A 14,453-nucleotide genomic window follows, 5' to 3' on the forward strand; every position below is an offset into this window, starting at 1 on the left:
AGAGAGCCGAGGGATGACTGCGTGGCACCAGAAGCTCACTTCCTCCCCACACCCGCCCTGCTGGCCTCCAGCACTGAGGGTCCTCCATTCTGGCATCAGGGTTTACCTTCAAAACCCTGGATAGACTCTGCCGCCACCGGATGCCAATGAATGGAGCGCCAGAATCTGCGTGGAGTGTGAGGAGAGCCATAAGGAAGCAGGCACCGGAAAGGTAAGAGAAAGGCATCGAGGAAAGAAAGTCAACAAGAGGGTCCTGCAGTGAGAACTCTGACCGGGATTCGGAGACCCAGCCCCCCACCTCTGCTACCGAACAGTCAACAGTCCTCAGGCGGTAACATCCTGTTTGTCTTTTATCTTTTTCCTTTTTAGAAAAACAAGGTTGGATGAGTTATTATTTCAAGTAAATCTGCTGCAGCTCTGAAACCAACATTTTAGATGTTGAGTTGGACCTGAGATTAAATTAAACCCAGAGTGGGAGACTGGGGTGGGGTGGGGTTTGATTCCTGAAATTTTTTCATCAGTGTCATCCTCGGATTCGACCTGGGGAAAGGACTGTGTAAGTTCTTCTCAGCCTGGGTGCCTCAAGGCCCCATTTCCTACGCCCTCTAGCACCATTCAAGGAAGACCACCATTCCTAGCTGCAGCGCATCAAAGGAGATGAAAATACAGGGCAGGAGGAATCATAGGAAAAGGAGTTTGGAGAGAAAAGAAAGTGATCAGGAACAAGGCTGCCACGGGGTGGCAACAAACTGTGTCTCTTCCCTCCAGGACTGTGCGGTTGTCTTAACACTTCTCTCAGTTACACACTATTCCCTCAATTTCTCCTATGTACAAAAATATAAAACAATAAAGTGCAGTTTACGTTTCAGTGACACTTTTCCTTGCTTTAATATTTTTTTGTCTTTTTCTGCTTTTGAAACGAGGTCTCGATTACAAAATATCAAACTACACTCGAAACTGCAGCCACTGTAAGGACAGCACGGAGAAGCCCACAAGTAAGGACAGAGAGCAGCGGGTGGCACGAGGTGGGAAGCGACTGAAGCAGCGGTTACAGACGGTCACAGGAAGCTAAGCTATCCAACAGGCGGTGCCCTAACATTAGCACAGGTTAGACTGGTCACTACCCTGGCGGGTAGCCTCAGTGTGTTCAGGTTCAGATTCTACATGGCAATAACAATTTCTTCCAGTTAAAGAGTTCTTGGCCTGCACCGATCACAGGGTGGCGGGAGGGCACCGGACCAGTCTATTAGTTTTTCAAAATGCTGTCGTAGACCTGATAGATGTACTGGGAGACCTCGGGAGCTCTACACTTCAGCGACAGCTGTGCGGAGGAAAAGGAGAAGGAAGATTATTAGCACGGAGGCTGGCATTCGCTCAAAAGGTATCCAAGTACTCAGTTCAAGGGAAGATCTTTCTGATACAAGGGGAGAAGAGTTTCTATCGTTGAGCAGCCAAAGAAAGAGACCCTGCTGATAGGAGGTTCTGTGGGCTTTAGAATTTCAATTTAATCAATGTCAAGCTGTCTGTTTCCACCCACATTCTACGTGGGTCTGCAAAGTTAGGAAATAATTCACAGGAAACACTGCAGGGGACAGATGCTTTCCTGCTTTGCTAGGAGTCACTATAACCAAGTGAAAAGGAAGGGCTAAAACCCTTAACTTGGTGGTCATTTCATCTCTCTGTTCCAGTTTCTGTCTTCACAAGGACGGTTATCTCAGTCCCAACTCAGGAGGATGGATAACTAAGTAAAATAAAAGCAGGAGCTAGGCAGCTCCAAGGAACTAGTCTTCCCTGTATTATATAGAAGAGAGCATACACTGCTAGGGAATGAAGTTAAGAACCACCACGGGCTTCCCTCGTAGCTCAGATGGTACAGAATCTGCCTGCAGTGCAGGAGACCTGGGTTCGATCCCTGGGTTGGGAAGCTCCCCTGGAGAAGGAAATGGACAACCCACTCCAGTATCCTTTGCCTGGAAAATCCCATGGACAGAGGAGTCTGGTGGGCTGCAGTCCATGGGGTCGCAAAGAGTCAAGCACGACTGAGCGACTAACACTAACTAACACTAAAGAGACATTTACCGAGTGTGTACCATTTATGCCAACAGTGTTCTCTTTCAGCTTCTGCCTCTATTACCACCTCTGTCTAGTCTAACAATTACCAAATTAAAATATTAAAAAGATTTCAATGCTAAACACTGAGATTTTCACTTTGTGGGTCAACAAGCGCAAAATTTAAACCTAGATTCGGACTCCTGAATTGTACCAGATTAGGCAAATTCACCAGATTCACAATAATGTTAACAAAAGAAGCATATAAATTGCATTAAGAACCAAAAAATTTAATCCCTGTTTTTTGTATTACTGACATTATCGCTCATTTATTAAAGCAGATGAACAAAAGTTGTCTTTAATGATATACCACCATAAGATTTTACATTACCTTACCTCTTTACTGTCTTATTAGAGACTAAACAATTTAACCAAGTTCAAAGAGGTCAGAATATTTTTGGCAAAATGTCAGGAAGATGACTGGTCAACCCCAAACTTCTTAAGAAAACTCACATCCTCCGAACTGAGTGAGATTTTAAAAATGCAAAACCAAGCCAAACAAAAAGAACATCACAAGAGGCTCTATTTAAAATTTACAGCTTTAATATGCATTCTCTAAGGCATTTCCAGAGCTGCTGCTCGACATACATCAGGAAGACAGTTCTGATACACGTAAAACAAAATGTATGACTAATTTTAGAATACAAATATGAATAGAAAACATCCCCCTACTTTGGTCAGAGTTGCAGCTCTAGGCCCTTCCCTGCCTTCCTGCCCCTCCTCCAGCCTCTCCACTGTCAGTGTTGTAGACAGCTCTCATGGGAAAGTATGTGGGTTCAGAAGAGGAGGAGGAGAGGAAGCTATAGAGAGTAAGAACAGCTAAGGGAGTTAACTCCCAGACCAAAGAGGGGGTAGTTCCTCCTCCCTCAAATACAGATCTGTATTTTTCATATCTTTGTAGCAGTACTGGAACTTCCAACCAGTTGGAGATCCACTTCTGGTTCACTAGTGATAAGAGAATGTTGTCTTCCTCAATAAAAGCCCAAGGTGGGCACTGGCAGGAGTCTAGACACAGAAAGTTTGAGCTGCTCTTTGGAGAGGGGAGGAGAGGGAGGGGAGGGAGGGTAAGAAGAGAAGGAAGAATCTCTTTCTCTGGACTATTCTATCACCTCCCTCCCCCAGATACCCCAGCCTTTAACAATAGGTTTAGTTTAGGGTTAAATCCGTTCCTTGCTTTCCAACAAACACAGTTAAGACAAGCTGGAATATATTAAAAAAAAAAAAAAGCTGGAACACATTAAAAAAAAATTTTTTTTTTGGCTAATTCCTAAAGAAAGCAAGAAGAAAATGTACATTAAAAAAGCAGCTAAAAAAATCTGATTTAGGGAAAAAAAAAATCTGTTTTAGGACTCTGGTCTCATTTCACATGGGAAGAGATCTCGGTCTTGCCAGGATTTTAGCTTTCGAAGCACTGACCTGCTTATGCGCCACATCTTTACCAGCAGCCTCTGAGGAGTGCCACCCACCTAGACTCACCTCCCCTGCCTAGGCAATAAGCCAAGGGCTTAAACATCTACTCCAGGTTTATGGCTGGAACACATACTTCTTCACCTGGGACAAGTTCTCTTTCCAGGTGAGACAAAGCTACTTGGAGATTATGAGGGCTCTTCCCCCTGGGACAAACAAACCTTCTTAATGACATACAGTAAGGGGATGAAGGAAGTGATTTATCATGTAGTGTACTACTACTCTGGAGAAGGTGATGGCACCCCACTCCAGTACTCTTGCATGGAAACTCCCATGGATGGGGGAGCCTGGGAGGCTTCAGTCCATGGGGTCGCTAAGAGTCAGACATGACTTCACTTTCACTTTTCACTTTCATGCATTGGAGAAGGAAATGGCAACCCACTCCAGTGTTCTTGCCTGGAGAATCCCAGGGACAGGGGGGCCTGGTGGGCTGCCATCTATGGGGTCGCAGAGTTGGACATGACTGAAGTGACTTAGCAGTAGCAGCAGCAGCGGTACTACTACTTGGTCATCAAAAAAAAAAAAAACCCAAACACCAAATTATTAATATATGCAGTGACTTAAGACAGATGTCAAGGGTATTATACTAAGTGGGAAAAAAAGTCTGAAAAGGATAGGAACTGAATTTAACAACCCTCTCAAAATGACAAAATTATAGTAATGGGAAACAAACGTATCAGTGACTCCCATGGGTTAGGCATGGGGTGAGTCTAACTATAAAGAGACAGCAAGGAGGAGTTTTTTCACGGGGACAGAACAGTTCTGTTCCTGATCATGGTGGTGATTATCACAAATGTGATAAGATTTCACAGTACTGTACACTCCTTAACCAAATAAACTAAAAATAATCATGTAAAAACTGGTGAACTGTACTATGGGTGTAAGATGTTCTCAATGAGGAAAATTCAGTGCAAGATATATGGGAACTCTATGTGAGTCTTTTTTAAAGACTTTTAAAACTTTATGTGAGTCTTAAATTAGTTCCAAATAAAAAGGTTTTTAAAACTTTATGTGAGTCTTAAATTAGTTCCAAATAAAAAGGTTTTAAACATTTTAAATCAACTATGCGACTACTAAAAGGTCTTTGTCAAAATTCTCACTATCCTTAATGAACACAAAGACGACAGTTGGCAAGTGTTCAGATATCTGAATTCTTAGCACAACTTACCTACCAACAACTTCTGTGATCCTGAATAAGTTATTAATTATTCTGAACCTTGGTTTCCTTATCTGCAATCTAGGGGTAATCATGCTACTCTAATCTACCTGAGATGGAATACTGCAATTAAATAATGAATGATAAAAAACAAAAAAACATACACACAAATACACATACTTTGAGAAAATTTCTAGGGAAGTAAATGGAGTTATTTTACAAGACCTGATTTTACAGTAAAAACCTGTCCCTCCAGAAGACCAGACAGGGCTTTCCCTTTCTTGGGGAACTCGAGGAAAATGACAGGACAAGTTTCCTACCAAAAAAGACAAAGGACTGGTGGCGGAGGAGGTGGGTGGGAGGAGTGTACAGATTATGGGAGAAGCCTGAAGTTTCTCAGCTCACAAATGCTTGGGCAAAACAATCTAGTTAGATGGGACGTAGTATCACTCACACACACACACTTGTCCAGCTTACTTCAAGGGGAAACCAAGAATTTTCAGTATAGGGTGGTACTACTTCCTTGATGTATGCTAATGAACACACGCTTGCCTTAAAACTAAGGAATGGAGTCACAGACTTCTCGGCTAAATGGCCGAAGAGCTCACTTAATCTACTGAATATAAAGCTTTATCAGTTATTCAATTATTGAACCTTACTTTTCTCATCACTTTCCTTTCCCCTCTTTCAAAACAGTGTACAAAAGCCTTGAACATAACAGAAGAGTATGATATTTCCCCTGTCCCAAGGGTTTTCTTATACTTTACAAAATGCAGATGACAAGCAGCATCTTACTGGGAGACAGTATTTTACAATAGTAAACAAATGGCCAGTGCCTAGGGTATTAGGGCTGTGCAGATTAACAAAGCAACTGGCTCCTCCTCTAAAAATAAGGCCAGGATTTCAATTTTAGTCCAGCGTGGCACTGAAGAAGTTTTCTAAAGTTCCCTTTCAGGCTATAAATGGTGTGTCCCATTTTGCCTTTATTTTTCAACAAGCATTTAGGACATACAGTATCACTAAAGAGGCTCATATGTACAGGGATTTTGACATCCTTATGTCCAAAAGCAGGAAGGAGCTTGAAATGAGCTATGGAAACAATCCTCTTAGCGGCCTGCCACAGTACCACATGCACAGATACGCTAGATGAGCATTAACCAACACTGATGAGGCTGTAGGCTCTGTGAGCAGCTCTGTATATACCTGGAGGAGTCTAAGGTACTCCAGTGGCCAGAGGCCCCTTCCTGGTGAGTGGGGGCAGAACAAGGTCTTCTAAGAATGCAACTGGGGTCTTTTCTGACTGCTTGTTTTGGATATCTGGGGAGTGCAGCAACTCCACCAGGTCTTTCCTGGCCAATTAAAAAATGCTAAGAAAAAAAAAGAAAGGGCTCTTACCTCGCCCCATGAACCCATCTCACCCATTCTGAAAAAGGCCTTACCGTGTAATTGGGGTTTCCTGGTTGGATACGTAGCTCGGCCAAAATCCAAATGCCGTTAGTGAGCTTCAGGGATTGGTACAGCATGTCCTGCCCTTCCACATTCCTCTTGGCAATAGTATAAACATTGTTGTTTTGCAGCTTGCTGGAAACAGTGTCTAGAAACACAGATTCAAAATGCAACACTTTCAGTTAAAATACCCAACGAGGATGCCATGAGCCACGTGCCCTCAATTAGGCCCTGATACGCTTAGGCCCTGATACGCTTAGGCCCTGATACGCACCGTCACGTGCACAGGTGCACATTTCAGAAAGCCCTTTCCCCACCAGAGCCAAGTGTGAGGAAGCTCTCCACGTGCCTGTGCACCACGTTCCAGGCCAGAAAACGGAATAAGGCGCGACTAGGCACCAGTGTGTGAGAACTACCTGTGGAGCTTATGGGGGGTCTAAGCCATTGGTACCCTTAAACTATTACTAGGAGCTAGACAGGTAAAAACGCACTGAAGTGGACAGAGACAGAAATGGGTGAATGTCCGACTGCCATGTTGGGGTTCACTTCTGGAACACTGGTCCCAGATCCACAGGGACACAAAGACTGACAACTGAATCTACAACACTTCCCAAGTCACTACTACTCCACCACGAGCCACTCTGGCCTCACGTGCCAGGATCAGAAAAGTGCCAGTTGCAGAAATCCTGCAAATCAAATTTGTTAACCTTGACGTTTAAGTGTTTTTGTTTTTTAAAACAGGCAAATGATTTCTTAAGCTTCTGGAGACTATCATACCCCAAATTAGTAACGAAACAAAGTCCCTGAACAAAAGTTTTTGAGAAAGACTGAAGTTGTGCAAAGATGATTATTCCAAGGCCTGTAACCTCGACTGCCATTTCTGGTTAGAATGGAGGCCTTTGTAGTCATCAACACAGAAGAAGAACAGGTTGGTGTTTGGGGTCTTCCTTGTGACTACATACAGCACCAGAGACATGACATTCTAGAATTAAAGGTCATTTCTCTCTCCTTGTTCTCTGACTGCTAACATGAGATGCTGCAGCACCAGAGAAAGAGAAACTTTAAGAACAGAGATGATAAACACCATTTCTTTGTTGATAGTTTATTACATTTGTTTCTAGTAAGAATTAAATTACTCAGGAACTAAATTCTCTCCAAATAAAAACCAGTCATACTCTATGGGAGAAGACTGCTGTGATGGATGGTCTTTCTATTCTCCTAGACAGTAAACCCTCCGAGCACAGGGATCCTAGAGTTTTTCGTCACTGTGCTTCTCACAGTATCTGGGACACAATGAGTGCCTGCCATCAATACTTGTGAATAAGCCTCTGACTCAGGTGTTGGGGATGCCAATATGTGCATAATACCATGGGCGTTAAAACATTTTAGACATTTCCCCAAAGAAATACAAACGGCCAACAGACACATGAAAAGATGCTCAACCTCACTGACAGACAGTGATAACAGATCAATGCAAATCAAAACTAGAATGAGGCACCACCTCACACTAGTCAGAACAGCCATTATTTAAAAGTCTACAAATAACAAATGCTGGAGAGGATGTGGAGAAAAGAAAACTCTCCTACGCTGTTGGGAATGTAAATTGGTGTAGCTACTATGGAAAACAATATGGAGGTTCCTCAAAAAACTAAAAATATAATTACCATATGATCCAGCAATCTTACTTCTGGACAAATATCCAGACACAATTATAATTTAAAAAGACACATGCATTCCTATGTCCACAGCAGTGCTATCCACAATAGCCGAGATCAGCAAACAACCTAAATGTCCATCTATAGATGAATGGACAAAGATGTGGTACATATATACAATGGAATGACTACTCAGCCGCAAACAAGAGCAGAACAACGCTACCTGCTACAACACAGAGGGAACTAAAGATGACCATGCGAAGTGACGGCAGTCAGGAAGATAAATACTGTATTATATCCTAAGTGACATATGTGTGGAGTCTAACGTATGACACAAATGACTTACCTATGAAACAGAAACAGATTCACAGACACACAGAACAGACCTGTGGTTGCCATGGGCGAGGTACGTAGGGGGAGGAATGGAGTGGGAGGTTTGGGTTAGCGGATGGGTAGACAGAATGGGTAGACAACAAGGACCTACTGGAGAGTACAGCGAGCTATACTCAGTATCCTGTGATAAACCATGGTGGAAAAAATGCAAAAACGTGTGTGTGCGCACATATATACACACACAACTGAATCACTTTGTTGTGTAGCAGAAACTAATACAGTATTTAAATCAACTACACTTCAATTAAAACAAACAAACAAAGCCAACTTTCTCTGGGGAGTTCTTTGGCGGTCTAGTGGTTAGGATTTGGAGCTTTCACTGCTGTGGCCCAGGTTCAATCCCTGGTCAGGAAACTGAAATCCCATAAGCTGTTAGGCTGCCAAAAAAAAAAAAGTCTGCCAGGAAAACCTCACATCTGTTTGTTATTTGAAGTGCAGTTGATTTACAAAACTGTGTTTCAGATGTTCAGCAAAATGATTCAGATACTTATAAACATATATATATATGTGTGTGTGTGTGTGTATACTTTTTATTCTTTTCCATGATAGGTTATTGTAAGATATTGAATATAGTTCCCTGTGCTATACATTAAATCCTTTTTATCTGTTTTATATATAGTAGTATGTATCACATGTATGGATGTGACAGTTGGACTATAAAGAAAGCTGAGCACCAAAGAATTCATGCTTTTGAACTGTGGTGTTAGAGAAGACTCTTGAGAGTCCCTTGGACTGCAAGAAGATCCAAACAGTCCATCCTAAAGGAGATCAGTCCTGAATATTCACTGGAAGAGCTGAAGCTGAAACTCTAATACTGTGGCCACCTGAGTTGACTCATTTGTAAAGACCCTGATGCTGGGAAAGATTAAAGGTGGGAGGAAAAGGGGACGACAGAGGATGAGACAGTTGGATGGCATCACTGACTCAATGGACATGAGTTTGAGCAAGCTCTGGCAGTTGGTGATGGACAGGGAAGCCTGGAGTGCCGCAGTCCATGGGGTCGCAAAGAGTCGGACACGACTGAGTGACTGAACTGAACTGAACTGATGTATCTGTTAATCCCATATTCCTAATTTATCTCTCCTCCTTCCCTTTTCCCCTTTGATAACCATAATTTTGCTTTCTATGTTTGTGAGTGTAAAAAACATCTATTTAGATGTGGTCTAATTTTGGAGGTAATTCTTGCCCTGATGTCTCTCTTCCACATTCAACCCAGCAAGCACTCAGGGCAGGAGGTACTAAAGCCCATCCATTAAACAACTGCATCATGCTTAGTTATGCCTTAGTTTCCCTCCTTTTATTTCCAGTTTCCACTAACACCAAGCAGAGTAGTTATAACTCAAGAATGGGTTCTCTTTGAGAAGCCAAAACGTTTATCTCAACGTCGTTATGCACAAGACTGAAGGAGGAGGGAGCCTCAATATACTTTTTCATCACCTTCTGGGGGTCAGGCAGTTCTGGCTGTCACCTTGGTTCCCACAATGAAAGGCTCTTGCAGCTCAGACTGAGTTGCTAGGCAACATCACCAGCTGGAGTTTGGCTTACATCTTTTGACAGGACTGTCTTTAACACGAGGAGGATTGCTTTAAGTTGTAAAAGCCATTCCCAAGTTTCAAGGCTCTTGCCCATTTCCAAGGAAACAGAAAATACACACGACAGGATCTTTTGTTGAAGTTCTACAGTGCTGCACAGGCACATGTTCTAGACAATATATAGAGCAAGGCCCAGATGCCTACAGATATGTCATGGTTTTAAGTAAGAGGTGACAGGCTAAGTAAGTAGTGATAGGCTAAAAAAGAGATGACAGGCTAAGAAATGGAAGCACCCAAACACACATACACACTCACCCACTCCAGAATTAAAAAACATGGCCAACAGCCAGACGGAGTAAGCAAGTTGAATGGATGTAACTTTAATGTGTTTGGAAGCATTCTGGTTAGGAACCTGGCTCTACTCCTACTGAATGGCTGTTAGCGTGATTTCTATCAGAATACTGCATGGAGGGAAGAGGGTTCTATAACTTAACTACGTGTGAGTCAATTTTTCTGGCTGCATCACATAGCCTGTGAGATCTTAGTTCCCTGACCAGGGATTGAACCCACACCCCTGCACTGGAAGTGTGCAGTCTTGACCACTGGATGGCCAGCGAAGTCTCTGTGAGTCAATTTTTATAAACCTTCGATTGTAGGTTTGAGCTGGAGAGCTTGAAGGTGGTAGGATAACCAGACTCTGTTAAGTGAACTCATTAAGAATGGCAATGGGACTTCCCTGGTGGCAGAGTGGATAAGAATCTGCTTGCCAATGCAGGGAACACGGGTTCGATCCCTGCTCTGGAAGGATTCCACATGCTGCAAAGTAACTGAGCCTGTGCGCCACAACTACCGAGACCACGCTCTCGAACCTGTGAGCCACAACTACGGAGCCCATGTGCAGCAACTACTGAAGCCCATGCACACCCCAGAGTCTGTGCTCCACAAGAGAAGCCATCGCAAGAACGGGCCATGCAATGCCATGAGGAGTATCTCCTGCTTGCCACAACCAGAGAAGCCTACACACAGCAATGAAGATGCTGCACAGCCAAATCAGAAAAAAACAAAACAGAAACAATGGCAATGGGAGCCAACGTAAAGAAGCTTCCCCGCCAGACTGGGACAGACTTCTTGACAAAATGTCACAGTTCTTTGTGTATGTTTGTTTTTTAAACATATCTGAACTCCTGGGGAAATACGATGGAATCTTATAGCTGTGAGACTTGGAGAATGAGAATGTAATGTTAAGACACTGAGATCTGTCCTACAGGACAAGAGTTTTTATTAAAAGACAGTCAAATACGGTTACACATGCATTAAGATATTTCTCTGGGTTCATTTGTCTCCTACCTCAAATCTGGCTTTGGGTCTGAGGCCTAAAATCTTAGAAGATGGGAATGTGGTCTTCCCTCCTTCATCTTCCTACTTTAGCTAAGCTCGCACCTCTTCCAGCAGGCGTAAGAGTGCAGAAGGTACTTGGAGAGCGGGAAGGGGGAACCTGCACATGGGACCCCGCTGTGGGACACAGTCATTAGCAAGCTGCAAACCACTGTACCTGCTAAAAAGAACACCTTTAAAAAAAACCATTTGAACAACCAAACTGTATTTAAGTGCTGACTAGCAATGCACTCGTATTTAGGAAATGGGGAGAACCATGACCAAACAAAGAAACAGAACTCACCCTCACCTAGTCCCTGTGCCTGAAGAAATATCTGTCCCTTATTAGAAAGCCTAACTAGAAAATACAGATGTAACATGTCTCTGAGTTTTTCAAAGCAAAACAAGCACTTAATTTGAAAAATAGGTTTGTAAACCACTTGCCCGAAAGATTCTTTTCTGGATATGGCTGGAGATGCAGCTATTTCTTATGTACTTAATATAGTGCTCCCAGATATGACCAGTGCCAGGAAGCAAGGAGACCCATACAATTTGGTGCCTTTTCTGAACCAGTATTTTCCAGTATTCACACCACTAGTGACACAGCATAAGCACACTATCATATACACCTTTCTATTAAGAACTGATAAATTATTGAGGCTTAGTAAGAGGGTTTCTTTTCTTCTTTCTTCTCTAGAAGAAATGCAAGAGCAGAAGTAAAGCTCAATGCTAGGCTGGTCAGTACTTTAAGCCTGAGACTTCCTGTAGCCTTCAGAGTGTTAGCGCCATCTGTCAAACGTCTACTCTGGCACAGAAAAGCTATTTAAAGGGTTGGTGCTATTGTGATTAGGACAGATCAGCTGGAAAGAAGGTATTTTTAGCTCTCAACCCAGGGTGTTGAATCAGAAGGCACTAAACCTGAAAACGTTCCTGTTAATTGAGCCCTCAGACTGGAAGGAAAAGAAAAGGTCGGGGTAGGTACTCCAGACCTCGGGGTGGAGGCAGAGGAAAAGCTAGAAAGGATTAGCTGCAGAAATGGTCTTGTAAGAGATCAGCAGTGATTCAGTGGCAAATGATGGATGGCCTCAGGCTCCCGGAGAAGAGGACGTGGCTGGGAATTTTCCCTGGGCTCCATGTGCTGCACCACCACAGAGCAGGGTGCCACTGGAGAACTGATTCACTGGTATTTGGAGCACCCAAGGCAGGGAGGAACTGGCGTGAGGCCACGGCTGAATTGTTCAAAACTGAACTTGTTCTGGGAAACTGTTTCTGTTTACATCAGAAGACATAGCTCCACTGGGAGAAAGGCCAGATACCTTTTCTTTGGCAAGATCACAAATGTACACCAAGGTTCGGAGCCCCCATCTGGAAGCAGGGGGATTTTCTTTATTAACCTGACAAGCCAGACTAAAACCCTCAATCATCCTAACTTTCATTTTCTTTTTGAAAAATCATGTCCCCTCACACCAGATCTCTGAGACCAAATCTGTTTTCCCAGGACTCTGGCCTTTCTCTGCTGTCTGTAGGCCAGAGTTCTCCTGATCATATGTGTTTAAGGAACACTGGTTCTCCGTAAGACGTTAGTAATAAGCATTTTGTGATTTTAAATTCCATAGGGAAAACATTCAGTTGATACTGAGTTACAGTGGTTTCCTCAGTGCAGGAGGCCTCAGCTTCTAGTGTGCTTATGTGCAATGGCAACTTCTAAGACTGTACTTCCCAGTCTTATGACCACAGAACCCTTTTCTGAGGGACAAGTGTTCTCAGGAGTGTAATATATGAAATGACTTGGGACTGACCACACAAGGGTGACTATAACCCTAGCTATCAGCCACTGTGGGTTCTGCAGTGGAAGTTTCCTGAAAAAGAGGTTAAAAAATGTAAAACTGTCCAACTTCCCAACTCATCAAATGAGGCTTGTGGTAACTAACCAGTGAGCCTAGGAGAGACAGCAAACACCGTCACCTACCTAGAACATGGCATAAAAAGCAGCTCAAATTAAATATGAATTTTTTTTTAACTCAGCAAAAATCTGGTTTTGTTTAATAGCTACATAACCAGTCAGGCTGAGAAACCTAGAAGGCATGTGGTATTCGTGGAGAGAATCAACAAACTGTCATGACAGTGGGCATTACAGAAGACTGTCTTCCTCAAACACCTCTCCAAGGGCTAAGGAGAAGCCCTGTAAGAAAAACATCTGCCTGGAACACAGAGGATGGACGTGTCACAGAGCACACCCACTCTCTGCAAAAAAAATTTTTAGCAAAAAATTTTTAAAGAACAAGTTGAAATGTGAAGCCAGTGAGTTGTTTTTCCTTCGGTCTGCCTCATTCTCCCAGGGCAACACTCTAGCCACAGTGGGAGGGCAGCATGCCGGAAGGAGGAAGTGACGGGGAATGAAGGGAGGCGGCACTGACCAGCATCAGGGCTCACTCTCATTCAAACTCATCAAGTTATATTAACCTCAAGGAGAGACTGGGACAAAGGCAAGACCCTGAACAGCTTAGGGCTCCCCTCCATGCCTGAGGATGTTTCAGTGAAACAAAGCCTGAGGCACTGCCAGCGGGTATTGTTTCTCCTCTCCGGTTCCCAGACTGAAGTTCGAGTGTAATAATAAAACGAACTACTAAGGGGGCTATAACTTTTTAATGGTGATTAAGGCGGTCATATCGTCATATGACAGCTGACACAAGGAAAGAAAGAAAAAGGCCACCAATTAGGCTTTAAACAACTATGACATAGTCTTATTTAATAATAAACACAGGATTCCAAACAAGGATCTCAGAGTCACTACTGAAGGCTGATGTAAGAGGACAAACAGTCCTTTCAACTCTTGGGAGAGCACATATCTTCAAGTGCCACTCAATTACCTGATGCTTAGAATGTTCAAGTAACATGACTGACCCATGTTCAACTACTAGACAATTGGGCATGTGGATCCATTCTAGTTCTTAAATCTGTCAGCTTGTAGCTAATCTAGAGCCTACCATCAAAACATCCCAAGCTTTTAATGAGAAGCCTGCAAATATACTCTTTACTCACTAGAAATAGGTAGCTGTGAAGAAAAGAGGTAAAGAGAAGACAGAATTTTCAACTATTTAACTGAATATACTAAGATGAAAATGGAATTTAGAGTTATCACTCACCAGCATTTAAATGACATTCCTTAATCTGAAACTGAAGTTCATTTTCATTGGGAATATCCTTCCATGTTGCAAGGAAGACCTGGCGCTCTGTTTGGGGGAAGCAGAGTTAAAGGCTGGATGGGCACAGTCTGGCAACAGTCTGGCATCTAACCCCTTGTACCATTTCTCCTTTGGA

The 14,453-nt window shown here is 43.1% G+C and overlaps 1 protein-coding gene across 11 annotated transcripts in view; it reads right to left on the reverse strand.

The window, feature by feature from the left end:
• Window positions 1-857: 857 nt before the first annotated feature.
• AP2B1 (adaptor related protein complex 2 subunit beta 1) overlaps window positions 858-14,453 on the reverse strand; it is a 112,262-nt gene continuing 98,666 nt past the window's right edge. For all 11 annotated transcript variants that reach the window (XM_069602817.1, XM_069602824.1, XM_069602818.1 and 8 more), the window contains 3 exons: window positions 14,279-14,365; window positions 6,172-6,326; window positions 858-1,321 (listed from right to left, as the gene is read on the reverse strand). In XM_069602817.1, coding sequence (XP_069458918.1) covers window positions 1,247-1,321; window positions 6,172-6,326; window positions 14,279-14,365 — 317 coding nt within the window. In that variant the 3' untranslated portion in view covers window positions 858-1,246. The remainder of the gene's footprint in view (window positions 1,322-6,171; window positions 6,327-14,278; window positions 14,366-14,453) is intronic.

The sequence above is a fragment of the Ovis canadensis genome, chromosome 11 (genome assembly GCF_042477335.2).
Source record: "Ovis canadensis isolate MfBH-ARS-UI-01 breed Bighorn chromosome 11, ARS-UI_OviCan_v2, whole genome shotgun sequence".
Lineage (NCBI taxonomy): Eukaryota > Metazoa > Chordata > Mammalia > Artiodactyla > Bovidae > Ovis > Ovis canadensis.